Source organism: Helianthus annuus, chromosome 1, assembly GCF_002127325.2.
Source record: "Helianthus annuus cultivar XRQ/B chromosome 1, HanXRQr2.0-SUNRISE, whole genome shotgun sequence".
Classification (NCBI taxonomy): Eukaryota; Viridiplantae; Streptophyta; class Magnoliopsida; order Asterales; family Asteraceae; genus Helianthus; species Helianthus annuus.
Genome location: NC_035433.2, coordinates 130,252,919 through 130,270,858, shown reverse-complemented (window position 1 = coordinate 130,270,858; position 17,940 = coordinate 130,252,919). Strand labels below are relative to the sequence as shown.

Below are 17,940 nucleotides of genomic sequence, written 5' to 3'. Positions count from 1 at the left end.
CTGTGCTTGAATCTTCATTTCTTTCGTTTCCGCATTCTTCAATCGTTCCTTTCATCTTCGTTCTTATTTTGATTCGTTCGTCTTGTTCTTATGGCGAATTCTCAACTGATTCCTCCAATGGATTCTTCGAATCCTCTGTTTCTTCATCCCTCTGATCATCCAGGGATGATTCTTGTCTCCAAACAATTCGATGGCACTGGATTTGGATCTTGGAAAAGAGCGATGTCTATTGCACTATCTGCGAAGAACAAATTCGGATTTGTTGATGGATCTGTCACAATTTCTACAAACCCTAGCCTGTGGAGTCGATGTAACGACATGGTAATCTCATGGATTATTAACACTTTATCAAGAAAGATCGGAGAGAGTGTTTTGTACGTTAAAACAGCTAGTCAATTGTGGAAAGAATTGAATGATAGATTTGGGCAAATTAATGGTGCAAAATGTATGAACCTTTCGCGTAATAATAAATAAAATAAACAAATTTTATTAACTGATTACAATACAGAAATTAGAAAGCTAACAACTATTACAATTACAACTGAAATAAAAGACAATACAAGAAAGGGGGGCTGAGTCATGTGTACTCACGCTTCCCTTAAAATAAATTCCGAGTCTCCCAAGAGTACTCGTTTTGTTTCCCAGGGTACAACAGCCGGAGCAGTAGTACTGTCGGAGTTCGCCTACAACCCGAAGGTTACCTTGATGAATGTAAGAAGAAGATTAGTAGGATGTGTGGAGAGAATTGCAAGTGCTGTTGTATTGCTGGGTTTTCGTAGTATCCGCTACAGCAAGGTATGGAGCTGTATTTATACAGCTCGGTTTGAAACAGCCAAAAACGAATTAAATGAGAGGTTTAAATTGCATTAAACGTCTTCAATGCAATTTAATACGTCATTTAATTCTCAGTCAAAGCCTGTTAACTCGTCAGTTACGAAGCTGGACTGAAACTGCACTGTCATTCAATGCTGGAAGCTTCTGCGCGAGCGCGCGCAAAAAACACTGGTGCGCGCGCAGGTCTGCACGCTCATGCGCGGTGCGTCCTCTTGGCTCACTGCCATGCGCGCGTGCGCCCCACACTGTCCCAGGTCCATGCGCGCGTGCGCCACGTCACCTGTGAGCCTATACGAGCACGCCACACAGTCGCGCCGTATTGGCTCACTCTGGTGCGCCGCGCACGACACATCAGGACCCAAGCACCATGCGCGCAACCGCGCGCCTCCATGCCACGTGTACTCGCGCGCGGACTGCCACGTCACGCGCTTCGAACCCGCACGCCATTTCACTACTTGGTCCTTGCAGCCTCTGTGATCCACCACGCGCAGGTGGTAAAAAATACAAAGGCGACTCTCAAGTTGCTCGCGGCGATGCGAGCGTGCGAAGTGCAAAGTGCGCCATCAAAGCGCCACATTGCGCCTCATCGCCCACGCCACGCGAGCGCGAGCGCGAGCGCGAGTTAGGGTGCTCCGCACCCTTCGCGAGGACACTAGTGTGTGCTTCCATGAAACAATAAGGATGGAGAGTTCCACCTTAAATACCCATTTAAGTTCCATCTCACCTCCGATGTGGGACAAGGTGCTACTTTCCCTTTTGTTTCAGCATTCAATGTTTCAAACACCCAACTTTGAGCATCGATATCTCATTCATCTTAGCTCCGTTTTGGACGTGGTTTAGTTCGTTGCAAAGCTCTTGCAACATAGAACACAAACCCACAAATAAATATATAAAACCCGCTCATTTTATTATATTTATTTCTAGTCCAAAATAGGAAAAAATCATTTTACTATATTTGTGAAAAATGCTATTTTCACCTATTTTTCCAACAATCCCCCACATGAAAAATGCTATTTTCATCAAATTTCCAACAACCCCTCACATGTATGGAAATGGATCTTTTCCTTACACTTTTCAACGATAAACTTCGACAGTTGAGTATTGCAAGATAGGTAGGTTGTCACCTTTGAACCTTCTTTTGTGAAGCGTAGTTAGCTTACTAGCGGTGTGTAGACGCGATTGTAACGCCCTACATTTTCAAACATCGTACATTTAGAAACCTTACGTGAAATTCTATCTTTGGAAATCTTGTGTTCTTATAACCATTCTTTCATCGTAATCGTTGTAAAATACGGAACTTGCTTCGTAAATAAAACTTGTACATTACACTTTTTACCTAGTTAAATCATGTTTTATTTCATATTTCACCTTGTTACAAGTTAGGGGAAACATTGTTGCATATTATTACACAACTTAACTAACAAAATTACTCATTATAATGTTTTAAAAAAATAAAAAAATAAAGAAATATGGCAGCCCAATTTCAGCCAAATTCAGCCCCATATAGTTGGGTTTTGTGGGCTAGTTTCAAGGTGTAACCCCTTCTAAACACTTCCAAAGCCCAACCCATTGAAACCCTAATCCTTCCCCCTATATATACCACTTATAACCAGCCTCCCTACCACTTTTGCAACCCTAAAAACTCACAAAACATCCACCAAACCGTAGCTGAAAGCAAGGGTTCGAGTAGATTGACACCCCTTCACGAAAATGAGCATAACTCACTCAATTCTTATCCGATTCACTCGATTCTTTTTCCTACTTGCTTGTATAATCATGGGGTTCGATTCCTAGACTTCTCCTTGGAGAAATCAGACCTGGAAATGCCCCGAAATAGTCCATAAACTTTCTGTTTGTTTTTATGTTCATCAAAAACTTGTTTAAATCTATGCAACTTGTGTCCAACACATCTCATACCTATGTCCTAATGCTTACAACTTATCCCATGGTTGGTTAAGCTTAAAAACAAGGTTGAGACATCTAAATCAGAGGTTAAAACCTCATAAACTTTCTGTTTTTAATTAGGGTTTTACCCACAAGTAATGTTCAAGTGTGAAACTTGTTGAATGTGTGATGGTTGGATTAGCTTGGGCTATCCTTCATAAGAATCCACTCATTACTTGATGTTTTGCTATAGATTAGTTGTTGTTAATACCTTGATACTTGTATGTTCATGACCCTCTTTGTTGTTTATAACAACAAGTGTAGTGGTGAACAATAGAGGTGCCTAAATGGAAGCTTGTTCTTCCTACCTCATGTATGTATTCTATGACACAAAGAGGTACCTAAATGGAGACATTAATCTCCTACCTCATGCTTGAATCATAAGACTTGTAAACTATATAATATCTAAGTTATTCTATATGTATACATCTAAGTAACTAAGACTTGATGATGACTTAATAGTTATTTGTTAAGTGGACGTTACATCATCTATGACCATGCCCTTGTTACGACTCTAATGGATCTTAGAATCCATGAAATCATACTAACTCTTTTGAGTTTCAATAGTGTCAAGAACAAGAGTTATGCGTACAAGATGATTATTTTCACCTATGTTACTTTCTATATATTAAAAACTCCGAATCTATAATCTTCCGTTATACGCCAAACTCACACACCTACGTTTCCTTGTGTAGAAGGACAAGGTGCTCCGAACTAATTCATCTACAAACTTGCTCTCGGAATTTCAAGTCACCACTTGTAAACCGTGAGTATACTCGTATTTCCCCCTTTTTACTTTTACCACTTTTGGGGTGTAACATGTTTACCTATTAACTTACACATGAACACTTTGTTAAACACATGAACGTTCCTATAACATGCTTGTATACGTGATGACTTGATACTTTAAACTTGGGTTATTCTTATGTGTTGAACTTATCATTAACTTCGTACGAGCCAAACCTTGACATATGTAGCGCTATAGGATTAACGACCCGCCCGTAAACTTGAGGTTATGTCTTGAGCATATTGCGTTTTCTTGGTTTGATATGTTAGACACATGCCATATTTAAGGTTTATCTTGAATCATATGCTTGCAATGAGGAATTGATCACACTTTTTAACTTATGCTATGTACGTACCAAACTTGTATACTCGCCTTTGCTTTTGCATTGAATTGTATTTTTAAACATGTTACAGGTTGATGATGATGAAATGAAAACGGATAGCAAAGATGCCTAAATACTCACTTAGACGTTTAGGTTTAAAGTGTTGTATCAATTTTGTTTATGTTAGGTTGAACAATGTTGTTATTTGCTTTTCTTGTAATGTTTTGACATTTATTTTGGAAATGAAATTTGGATTATTAAATTATTGTCACAAATAGCGTTATGATGTCTCGAGCAATCTTCACACTTCGTCTCATCCCGATGTTTCCGCCATTGGTTGGGGTGTGACAGATTGGTATCAGAGCCATAACTATAGGGAATTAGGAAAAGTAGGAATGCTTTAGCCTAGTCTATAGTTTTAGAACCTTATTCGTATGCTTTGCTTGGACTACTACATGATACTTTATTTGTTACTTATTTATGCTCTTTTAAACATGTATGTTACTCATGTGTAATATTCGACATGTTATTCTTACGCATTAATGCTTGTTTTATTATGTGTTAACACTTGTTTCGTTGTTCGATTCTTTATGTGTTATTCTTGACATATTTCTCTATGTGTTAATACTTGTTTTATTTCATTATTTAAGTATCATCCTTGATATGCTTTCTTATGTGTTTATACTTGTTTGTGTATCTCCTTCGACATACACTTCCCTCATGCATTTTACTCGATTATTCTAAATCCGACAACACTCATATTGTACAAATGAGACGAATTCACCAAAATAGGCGTGAAACCCACAATTTGGTGAACGACTCTCAATCTACCTATTCTTTTTTTTACACGAGATATCGCGATTAAGCTAGGAGTGAAATCCACATCTTAATGGTAAATCTCAAATTTCAAGTCCTAGTGGACCCTCGTCAACACGTCGAAATTAAATTTTGACCCGACGAGTACCAACCACACTTAGGATACGAAATCGTTAAGTTAGGGGTGAAACCCGCACCTTGTCGACTAGTTCCACTCCTTGGCAATTTTTTCATAAATCCCGCCAAGTCTCGAAATTTCGATTGATTTGGGACATGTAGTAACTGGAAGGGTAAATACCGTTAACCGACTTGTCGGCGAGAGTATTTTACCTATTAGGCCAAAACATGCTCCTCAAATTCAAAAGACTTTTCGACCACTTTGGTTAGTCAAAGTTTCGTTTTGGAACACTCCAAACTTTGGTCAAACATGTGTTTCTATTGTTCATTTTATACGATGCAATCTTTCAACCTCGAGTTTACCTTTGATTTCTCTTTTCACACGCACAACATATCGAACCTTTTCGATACATTTATATATGCATGATTTTCATATAATTTAAATTCATATTCCTTGTAACAACTAGTGGAGAGGTATCATCGAGATTGGAGTGACTTCCTTACCTTGACGATTGACTCCACCCCTCTTCCCTTAAAACGACCTCACCAACGAGTTAGGGGTGATTCCCTTACCTAGGTGATCGTTACCAAAACATCTCTTCAAAAATATCTTATTATGCAAACTCGATCATATTTTATACCCAAATTGTTTATGATTATTCAAAATACCCACTCATACCGATTTCAAAATGCATTGTTTTATCAAACGTACTTCTTATTCTACAATCTATTTTCACTCAACTCATATACGCGAAATTCATAATCATGTCTTAAAACGTTTTATTGCTCGAACTTCAAAACCTTACGAAATGCTACCTATCAATTTAATCGGCTCAATGAAACTCTTGCCCATGAACTTCATATTCGACTTAATCACTAAAACATGCTCACCTTCTACTTTTAATCAAAATCCAACCAACCTTTCTCAAATACTTATAAGATCTTATAGAAGTTATATGATTGTTTTACCAAATACCCTTTTCAACATCAACAAATCATTTGTTAATTTTTTTAATCACTAAGTCCTTTTGCTAAATTTCTCTTCTAAGGATCCTAGTTTTCACAAGAACCTCCTAAATTCATAATTTCTTCTTTGATGAAACGAACTTACTTTTTAACGAAAACCTTTTTCCTACACCAATTTACAAAACACGTGCGCAAGAAGACTTCATAGGGACCGACCATTTTTTTTCGGATTACGTAAACCCTTTTAAACAAAATTAGCATTTCTATTTGTTACAAAATACGTTTTGCATAACCAACGAGTACTTTATGTTCCTTTACATATACAAACTATATTCTACCTTTCAAACCAGGCTCAATCTAATTTTGATTCGATAAACTCAACGTTTTGTTGGAACAACTATACATGCACATCGTCATACACGTTTTAGTCGATATCTCGCGATAACACCATTTATATCGTTCGTATCTACATACTTAGCCTTTCTAATCCGCAATGCCTCAACGTACACTATATACGCAATATTTATTTTTTTATAACTACACCTATGTTCATACGTTTTATGCTTGTACTCATACACATACTACTTATACGTTTTACGCTTCTGCTTGTACACATACTACTTACACGTTTTACGTTTATGCTCATACATACATGCGTATTCATACTTAAACTTATGCTCATACTTTCATCCTTACTCATGATTCGTACATTCGTACCTATACGCGAGCGTAATCCGAGGGATTCGCTTACGTGGGTCCCATACATGCTTAAACATAAACATGCTTACATACGACATTCTTCTACGTACACATTCTTATTTTCAAATTCATGTATACCTTGATTCATACATAACTAGTACAAGCTATGTGGATCATGCGACAATCAGTATGATCGCGGGTGCACACGAGATTATAGTGATAGGCGTATGAGAACCATAGAGTGTACTACTGTGTATGGTAAGACACGGAACGTAACATGACCCCGAGTAATGAAACGGACGTAATGTGGTTAAAACATGGTGGATACGCCGCTGGTACTTCCTATATATAAGTGTTTTCACCATGTTACCAAACTTTCGTAAAACGTGCCATGAGAAATTCAGTGTGTTGCAGACCTTTTGGACCTAATACAACTTCACGCAACTCATAAACGCATTATATCCGATTATTCATGACGAGACTTCATCCTTAACACACTACGTTCATCTATCCAACACTTATGCTATTCACATACTTGTACTCCTTAAGAGTCATTCGTTCATTCTATACTCGTATTATTCTATACAAAACTCGTTCGCAATCCAGCTTGTTTAAACATTTGAGTCCTAACTTACCTCGTTACCTATAAAATAGTCTCCCTATTCTTGATTCTTGTGAAACGATACTTAGTATACCTCTATTGTTTTATTTAAAGTAACAAACCTTTTCGTTCCTCCCAATAAACAGGTTTTACGAAAGTATGATTTTTTTTATACTATCCTTAAAAACTTCCCCTTGCAAATCTACCTTGACGTTCTCCAAAATTTGGTACTTTTCAAAACTTTCAAACTTCCCAAATTTCAATTCTTAATGATCACCTTTATGCCAAAGACTCTTTCAAGCCTTCCTCTTGAATAAATTTCGGGACGAAATTTCCTAAAGGAGGGGAGACTGTAACGCCCTACATTTTCAAACATCCTACATTTAGAAACCTTACGTGAAATTCTATCTTTGGAAATCTTGTGTTCTTATAACCATTCTTTCATCGTAATCGTTGTAAAATACGGAACTTGCTTCGTAAATAAAACTTGTACATTACACTTTTTACCTAGTTAAATCATGTTTTATTTCATATTTCACCTTGTTACAAGTTAGGGGAAACATTGTTGCATATTATTACACAACTTAACTAACAAAATTACTCATTATAATGTTTTAAAAAAATAAAAAAATAAAGAAATATGGCAGCCCAATTTCAGCCAAATTCAGCCCCATATAGTTGGGTTTTGTGGGCTAGTTTCAAGGTGTAACCCCTTCTAAACACTTCCAAAGCCCAACCCATTGAAACCCTAATCCTTCCCCCTATATATACCACTTATAACCAGCCTCCCTACCACTTTTGCAACCCTAAAAACTCACAAAACATCCACCAAACCGTAGCTGAAAGCAAGGGTTCGAGTAGATTGACACCCCTTCACGAAAATGAGCATAACTCACTCAATTCTTATCCGATTCACTCGATTCTTTTTCCTACTTGCTTGTATAATCATGGGGTTCGATTCCTAGACTTCTCCTTGGAGAAATCAGACCTGGAAATGCCCCGAAATAGTCCATAAACTTTCTGTTTGTTTTTATGTTCATCAAAAACTTGTTTAAATCTATGCAACTTGTGTCCAACACATCTCATACCTATGTCCTAATGCTTACAACTTATCCCATGGTTGGTTAAGCTTAAAAACAAGGTTGAGACATCTAAATCAGAGGTTAAAACCTCATAAACTTTCTGTTTTTAATTAGGGTTTTACCCACAAGTAATGTTCAAGTGTGAAACTTGTTGAATGTGTGATGGTTGGATTAGCTTGGGCTATCCTTCATAAGAATCCACTCATTACTTGATGTTTTGCTATAGATTAGTTGTTGTTAATACCTTGATACTTGTATGTTCATGACCCTCCTTGTTGTTTATAACAACAAGTGTAGTGGTGAACAATAGAGGTGCCTAAATGGAAGCTTGTTCTTCCTACCTCATGTATGTATTCTATGACACAAAGAGGTACCTAAATGGAGACATTAATCTCCTACCTCATGCTTGAATCATAAGACTTGTAAACTATATAATATCTAAGTTATTCTATATGTATACATCTAAGTAACTAAGACTTGATGATGACTTAATAGTTATTTGTTAAGTGGACGTTACATCATCTATGACCATGCCCTTGTTACGACTCTAATGGATCTTAGAATCCATGAAATCATACTAACTCTTTTGAGTTTCAATAGTGTCAAGAACAAGAGTTATGCGTACAAGATGATTATTTTCACCTATGTTACTTTCTATATATTAAAAACTCCGAATCTATAATCTTCCGTTATACGCCAAACTCACACACCTACGTTTCCTTGTGTAGAAGGACAAGGTGCTCCGAACTAATTCATCTACAAACTTGCTCTCGGAATTTCAAGTCACCACTTGTAAACCGTGAGTATACTCGTATTTCCCCCTTTTTACTTTTACCACTTTTGGGGTGTAACATGTTTACCTATTAACTTACACATGAACACTTTGTTAAACACATGAACGTTCCTATAACATGCTTGTATACGTGATGACTTGATACTTTAAACTTGGGTTATTCTTATGTGTTGAACTTATCATTAACTTCGTACGAGCCAAACCTTGACATATGTAGCGCTATAGGATTAACGACCCGCCCGTAAACTTGAGGTTATGTCTTGAGCATATTGCGTTTTCTTGGTTTGATATGTTAGACACATGCCATATTTAAGGTTTATCTTGAATCATATGCTTGCAATGAGGAATTGATCACACTTTTTAACTTATGCTATGTACGTACCAAACTTGTATACTCGCCTTTGCTTTTGCATTGAATTGTATTTTTAAACATGTTACAGGTTGATGATGATGAAATGAAAACGGATAGCAAAGATGCCTAAATACTCACTTAGACGTTTAGGTTTAAAGTGTTGTATCAATTTTGTTTATGTTAGGTTGAACAATGTTGTTATTTGCTTTTCTTGTAATGTTTTGACATTTATTTTGGAAATGAAATTTGGATTATTAAATTATTGTCACAAATAGCGTTATGATGTCTCGAGCAATCTTCACACTTCGTCTCATCCCGATGTTTCCGCCATTGGTTGGGGTGTGACAGCGATGTCCTTGAACATACCCCCATTTGTGTAAACGACAATACACTTCACACAATACTCTCCCTGGTTTGGCCAACTCCTCATTGTCGTGTCCTATTATGGTCCTAGAACACTAGCCTGGTTCTGCGAGAGCTCTAGGATTTGCGCACCCCACAAATCCATTTGAAGCGACCCCACTTCTGTCTAACATAGGTGATTCCCATGAATCATTAAAAGCATCATGGTTATTTGATTTCCCGAAATCATTAACCTTAATATGCTTAACCTCACTTCATGTCACTGATTGGAATGGACTAGGAAGTATATATAACTCCCTTTTATTTAGTTTGGGGTACTCCCCCACAGTGACTCCGTTTTGGTAATATGATTAAGTTGTCCTATTGAACTTAGATCTTGGGATCTCCAGTCAACTAAGTTAGGTTTCCCTCATATTCCCATTTACCACGGGCTTTAGTCCCATTCCTCTTGACGACGTTTCTACTAACTCTCTGCTTAAGCCTTTTGTAAACGGGTCTGCAATGTTATCCTTTGATCTCACATAATCAATTGTGATAACACCCGTTGAGAGTAGTTGTCGTACCGTGTTATGTCTACGTCGCATATGCCTTGATCTGCCATTGTACATCAAGCTTTGAGCTCTACCAATCGCTGATTGACTATCACAATGTACACATATGGCTGGCAAAGGCTTTGGCCATCTTGGAATATATTCCACGAATTGACGCAGCCATTCCGCCTCCTCGCCTGACTTATCCAAGGCGATAAATTCGGATTCCATTGTGGATCTTGCTATTACCGTTTGCTTAGAAGACTTCCAAGCAATAGCAGCTCCTCCAAGTGTAAACACGTAACCACTTGTTGATTTGGAATCTTTATTATCCGATATCCAGTTTGCATCAGTGTATCCTTCGATCACTGCTGGTTGTCGGGTATAATGCAGTCCATAATCTCTTGTGTATCTTATGTATCTAAGCACCCTCGTGATAGCCTTCCAATGATTCGCGCACGGATTGCTGGTGTATCTACTTAGTCTACTCACCGCGTAAGCCAAGTCGGGTCTAGTACATGTCATTAGATACATGAGACTGCCAATAATTCTTGAATACTCTAACTGAGCAACTCCATCTCCTTTATTTTTCTTGAGATGTTGGGAGGTATCAACTGGAGTTCGAGCTACACTCGTATCTCCCGAGTTGAATTTTTCAAGAATTTTTCCACATAGTGAGATTGACTTAACACAAGACCATCTTGGGTTCTTATGATCTTTACTCCAAGAATCACATCCGCTAAACCCATGTCTTTCATGTCAAATCTCGCTTTCAACATGCTTTTAGTAGCTTTGATAATTTTATCATTACTCCCAATGATAAGCATATCGTCTATATAAAGGCATAAAATCACATAATCTTCATTTGTGTCTTTGAAATAAACACACTTGTCGCACTCATTTATTTTGAAACCATTGTCAATCATGACATGATCAAACTTTTGGTGCTACTGTTTTGGTGCTTGCTTCAAGCCATACAAAGACTTGATGAGTTTACATACTTTACCCTCTTGACCTGGGGCGGAGAAACCTTCAGGTTGCTCCATGTAAATCTCTTCTTCTAAATCGCCATTTAGAAATGCAGTTTTAACGTCCATTTGGTGAACTTCCAAATTTCTTAAAGCCGCTATAGCAAGAACCAATCTAATCGAGGTTATGCGCGTCACAGGCGAGTAGGTATCAAAGTAATCTAGACCTTCCTTTTGTCTAAATCCTTTAATCACCAACCTAGCCTTGTATTTATCAATACTTCCATCAGTTTTCATCTTCCTTTTGAATATCCAACGATATCCAAGTGGTTTGCAACCAGGTGGAAGATCTACTAACTCCCAAGTATGATTTTGCAATATAGAATCTATTTCATTTCTTATTGCTTCTTTCCATTGAGGTCCTTCTGAAGAGGAAACCGCTTCGCGATATGTATTGGGCTCGCCCTCAACCATATAGCTAACGAAGTCTGGACCGAAGGATTTTTCTACCCTTGGCCTTTTACTTCGCCTACAATCACTTTCTTCAACCTCAGGTCGTTCATGTGTCTTATCATGAACTACCTCATCAACTGGTGTAGATGAACTTTCACCTACTTCAAAATTAGGTGTTGATGACATTGCATGTGTTTGTCTTCTCAAAGGAAACACATTTTCAAAGTAAGACACAACGTTAGGATTCACCTCCATGATAGTGTTTACGTGTACATCAGGATTCTTGGCTCATGTACAAGAAATCGATGTGCACTACTCTGATGTGCATACCCAATAAATATGCAATCAACAGTTTTGGGTCCTATCCTAAGAGCCTTAGGAGGTGGTACAATCACCTTTGCTAGGCACCCCCACACTTTCAAGTATTTGTATGAAGGCTTCTTCCTTTTCCATAACTCATATGGAGTTTCGTCTCTCTTTTTGAGTGGTATCTTGTTCAAAAGATAATTAGCCGAGAGAATGGCTTCCCCCCACATTTCCTGGCTCACCCCAGAACTTATCAACATGGCGTTCATCATTTCTTTCAATGTGCGGTTCTTTCGTTCTGCCACGCCATTTGATTGTGGAGAATAAGGAGGTGTACACTCATGTATAGTGCCACTTTTTGCGCATAAATCGGCAAAAGGTGCAACATATTCGCCTCCTCGATCGCTTCGCAAAGCTTTTATCTTCTTTTGAAGTTGATTCTCAACTTCATTTTTGTACAAGATAAACTTACTTATTGCTTCATCTTTACTTTTTAGTAAATATACATCGCAATATTTAGTACTATCGTCAATAAACGTGATGAAGTACTTATTTCCACCTCTTGTGGGTACCGCTTTTAAATCACAAATATCAGTGTGAATTAAATCAAGGGGTTCGGTTATTCGTTCAACCGATTTCGATGATGATCTTGTAAGTTTGGATTCAACGCATGTTTCACATTTATAGTGTGAATCAATATGGAATGTAGGTATACAATTTAAATTGATTAAACGACGTATTGAATTAAAATTTACGTGACCTAATCTACCATGCCATTTATTCGAATAAGAAAACTCAAGCATATAAGTAGAAGTAGTAGCAATTTTATTCATGTTCTTGACAGCCATTACATTTAATTTGAACATGCCGTTTTGGGCATAGCCCTTACCCACATACATTCCTCGTTTAGTTAGTACAAACTGATCGCTCTCAAAAACTAAACGAAATCCAAACTTGTTAAGCAACCAACCCGAGACTAGATTCTTGCGCAAGTCCGGGACATACAACACGTTGCTTAGAGTGAGCTCCTTCCCCGAAGTCCACTTCAAGATCACCGTTCCTTCACCCATGATGTCAGTGGTGGCTGCATTTCCCATATACAGCTTCTCTTCTCCAGAAAGCGCCTTGAAGGTGGTAAAGAGGCTTTTGTCTGCGCAAACATGACGGGTCGCGCCCGTATCAACCCACCATCCTTTTGGAGTGTTGGTCACAGTATTGACCTCATCCATCATTGCGCTTTTTTCGGAAATCATTGCCACCAAAGGCATTCCGTCTTCATCCACCATGTGCGCACGCTCACGCTTTGGTTTCTTGCATTGGTTAGCCCGACACCCCGGCTCGTCACAGTTGTAACAAGTCCCTTGGAACGTCTGAGGTTTCTTTTTCACAACCCCTTTCTTTGGTCCAAGGTTGCTAGCCTTTGCTTTCCCTTTGTCCTTTTTCCCCTTGCCCTTCGCGCCCTTAGAGGATTACCCATGTTCAACCAAATTTGCGCTAGCACTAGTCTGTGCAAGGCTGCCTTTTAGGGCAATTCTGTTGTCCCCTTCAATCCGAAGACGAACAATAAGGTCCTCTATAGTCATCTCCTTCCGTTTGTGTTTAAGATAATTCTTAAAATCAACCCAACTAGGAGGTAACTTTTCAATCATCGCTGCCACTTGGAATGTCTCGCTAAGTGTCATGCCTTCCGCAGGGATGTCATGAAGTATAATTTGGAATTCTTAGACTTGATTCATAACTGTTTTAGAATCAACCATTTTGAAATCCAAAAAACGGGCTACCACAAATTTCTTTGTGCCAGCATCCTCCGTTTTGTACTTCTTGTCTAAGGCATCCCAAAGGTCTTTGGAAGTCTTGACGTTGTAGTACACATTATACAACGCATCCGACAAGCCGTTTAACACATAGCCACGACATACGAAATCTGAATGCTTCCACGCATCTACCGCACACTATCTTTGTGTGTCGGTCTCCCCTTCCGCAGGTTGGGGAGCGGTTTCCGTTAAGAACCTCGCAAGGTTCATGGTGGTCAGGTAGAAGAACATCTTCTGTTGCCACCTCTTAAAGTGTAGACCCGAGAACTTCTCGGGTCGTTCAGCGTGATTGGCCACTGTGGACGCTCCCACAGTGGTGGCGTTGAGGGGGGTTCCCGTCACAACATTCGTGTTGTTAACTTTGACGTTTTCGTTCAACATGCAGAAAATTAAAATTTTAAAGTTTAGTCAAAAAATCTGATTTACGCAAAAACCAGAAGTAAACTATTAAATTTTAATTTTACCACAAATTTACTGTTTAGGCTTCTAAGTCCAACTTTGAAGACCAAAAACAGAAAATTTTTAATAATTAGAACTTACTGATTGGCTTCTAAGTCCAACTTTGAAGACCAAATCAGAAAGTTTTAGCAAATTTAAGGACAATCTGAATGTAACCAAAATGGTTTTCAACCAAAGTCGCTCCTTTGAAGATGAGAACCAAAAAAAATCTGTTTTTAAAACACAAACTGAGTGAAAACAAAACTAGTTTGAATCACAAACATAATGGTTTTGATTACACGAACGGTTTTAAAAATTTGTTTTAAGATTCTATGAACCGTTCGCGTAATAATAAATAAAATAAACAAATTTTATTAACTGATTACAATACAGAAATTAGAAAGCTAACAACTATTACAATTGAAATAAAAGACAATACAAGAAAGGGGGGCTGAGTCACGTGTACTCACGCTTCCCTTAAAACAAATTCCGAGTCTCCCAAGAGTACTCGTTTTGTTTCCCAGGGTACAACAGCCGGAGCAGTAGTACTGCCGGAGTTCGCCTACAACCCAAAGGTTACCTTGATGAATGTAAGAAGAAGATTAGTAGGATGTGTGGAGAGAATTGCAAGTGCTGTTGTATTGCTGGGTTTTCGTAGTATCCTCTACAGCAAGGTATGGAGCTGTATTTATACAGCTCCCGGTTTGAAACAGCCAAAAACGAATTAAATGAGAGGTTTAAACTGCATTAAACGTCTTCAATGCAATTTAATACGTCATTTAATTCTCAGTCAAAGCCTGTTAACTCGTCAGTTACGAAGCTGGAGTGAAACTGCATTGTCATTCAATGCTGGAAGATTTTGCGCGCGCGCGCGCAAGACACACTGGTGCGCGCGCGTCCTTGCGCGCGCAGGTCTGCACGCTCATGCGCGGTGCGTCCTCTTGGCTCACTGCCATGCGCGCGTGCGCCACACTATCCCAGGTCCATGCGCTCGTGCGCCACGTCACCTGTGAGCCTATACGAGCACGCCACACAGTCGCGCCGTATTGGCTCACTCTGGTGCGACGCGCACGACACATCAGGACCCAAGCACCATGCGCGCAACCGCACGCCTCCATGCCACGTGTACTCGCGCGCGGACTGCCACGTCACACGCTTCGAACCCGCACGCCATTTCACTACTTGGTCCTTGCAGCCTCTATGATCCACCACGCGCACGTGGTCAAAAATACAAAGGCGGCTCTCAAGCGGGCGAAGTGCAAAGTGCGCCATCAAAGCGCCACATTGCGCCTCATCGCCCACGCCACGCGTGCGCGCGCGCGCGCGCGTGCGAGTGCGAGTTAGGGTGCTCCGCACCCTTCGCGAGGACACTAGTGTGTGCTTCCATGAAACAATAAAGATGGAGAGTTCCACCTTAAATACCCATTTAAGTTCCATCTATCCTCTGATGTGGGACAAGGTGCTATTTTCCCTTTTGTTTCAGCATTCATTGTTTCAAACACCCAACTTTGAGCATCGATATCTCATTCATCTTAGCTCCGTTTTGGACGTGGTTTAGTTCGTTGCGAAGCTCTTGCAACATAGAACACAAACCCACAAATAAATATATAAAACCCGCTCATTTTATTATATTTATTTCTAGTCCAAAATAGGAAAAAATCATTTTCCTATATTTGTGAAAAATGTTATTTTCAACTATTTTTCCAACACAAAACACTATCAGTTGCAGAAAAGTATTTGTGAAATTTCACAAGGTAGTAGTGACATTGCTACCTATTTCACAAAAATCAAAAGTATTAGGGATGAACTTAGTTCATTATCGGAGGTTCCAGCTTGTTCTTGTGGTGCTTATGCAGTAATTGCTAAGAAAGAAGAAGAAGAAAAGTTGATTCAATTTCTTATGGGCCTAAATTCCAGTTATGATAATTATGATAATGTCAGGGCAAATATTCTAATGATGCAGCCTCTCCCTTCAATAAACAAGGCTTATTCTCTTTTAGTTCAAGATGAAAACCAAAAGGAGATTCATCCTGTTAGTCAAGCTTTTCCTGATGTGTCGTCAATGAATGTTCAGACAAGAAGTGATTCCAAGAAGCCTGTTTGTAGTCATTGCAAGAAACCTGGTCATTCTGTGAATAAGTGCTATAGGTTGATTGGTTTTCCTAAAGACTTCAAGTTTAATAAACCAAAACATGTGGCTGCTAATGCTTGTGCTAATGATTCACCTGTTCATGCTATGAGTTCTGGTTCTTGTCTTACTCCAGAGCAGTGTCAACAACTAATTCAATTCCTTCATAATACTCAGCTCAAGACCTTTTCTCAATCTGATACTCAAGATGAAGAATCTGTAAATGAAATCAAATATGCCAATTTCGCAGGTATAATGGCATGTAATTCTATTTCTAATCCAAAGTCCAGATGGATCATAGACACAGGTGCTAATGATCACATGTGCTATGATCCTAGATTACTCACTAATATAAAAACTCTTTCCAAACCTGTTTCCATTTTTCTTCCTAACGGTGATGTTTTAACAGCTACACAATCTGGAACAATGAACTTGCTTCCTAATCTTACTCTTAAACATGTTCTTTTGGTTCCAAAGTTCAAAAATAATCTGTTATCAATACCCAGATTATGTATTGACACCAATGGACTTGTTTTCTTTTCTAACAAAGCTTGTATGTTGCAGGCCCCTTCTCTGAAGAGGCCAGTGGTTCTTGGTAAACTGCTTGACGGATTGTATCTTCTCAAAACTAATGAGATAGTTTCACAGTCTAGCTATGCAGTTAATGCGGAAAAATATCGGTTATCAGTCAAGGACCGATATTTGAGATATCGTTTATCGCAGTGAGATATCGGTGAGATGTCGGTAATTTATAATATCATGCATAAATATATATATCTAGACCCTATATGATATATATTCATATCTAGAGTATATATATATATATATATATATATATATATATACTAGAAGTCTATAACCTATATTATATTAATAGCAAAATAAAGAAGTGTTCACCAAGAGGTGGTAGAAGTCTAGAACCTATATAATATTAGTAGCAAAAGTTTAGGACATATATGTTGGAAGTTTTGGGTGCGTGAATGAAAGTCTCAAAAGGTGGTAAATACTTTGTCCCGCATTGGTGTGGGAACAAAGTGAGTGGTTGTTTACAAGGTAAAGCCTTTACTACTTCATTGTAGCTTTATGACATGTTTTATCACAAGTCCTACCCGCACTCAGGGGGGGTGCAAAATGTGAGTTTCTGAGCTGGAATTTGGTTGAACTCGTGCGTGCCCGCACGTCCCGCGGACGCGAATGCAGCTCCGAAAAACCGGGCCTGTGTGAGGCAGTTTTTGCACCATTCAAAACACTCCTTCTGTTCGTTTTTTTTTCTGTTTTTTTTTGCTGTGAAATGCATATTTGTATAAAAAATGCGAAATTTTGACCCAGGCCGAGATATCGGCGAGACAACCGCTACAGATTATACAAAATATCAGCGAGATATCAGTGTTTATCGCCGATATTATCGCTGGCCGATATAATACCGATATTACAAAACGATATTTTGGGCTACCACCGATAACCGAGATATCGACGCTATAGCGCCGAGATTAACTGCATAGCAGTCTAGTGTTGTTTCTGATTCTAGAATAAGGCAATCATATTGTAATGCTAGTGTTAGTGGCAGAACATGACATAACAGACTTGGCCATTTACCTTTGTACAAATTGAAAAAGTTGTCTGTATT

The 17,940-nt window shown here is 38.7% G+C and overlaps 1 protein-coding gene across 1 annotated transcript; it reads left to right on the top strand.

Annotated features, from left to right (window-relative positions):
* The first annotated feature begins 90 nt into the window (after positions 1-90).
* LOC110931392 lies at positions 91-17,039 on the top strand. The gene is made up of 2 exons (XM_022174791.1): positions 91-321; positions 15,909-17,039. The coding sequence occupies exons 1-2, from the start codon at positions 91-93 to the stop codon at positions 17,037-17,039; spliced, it is 1,362 nt and encodes a 453-aa protein (XP_022030483.1).
* The last annotated feature ends 901 nt before the right edge of the window (positions 17,040-17,940 follow it).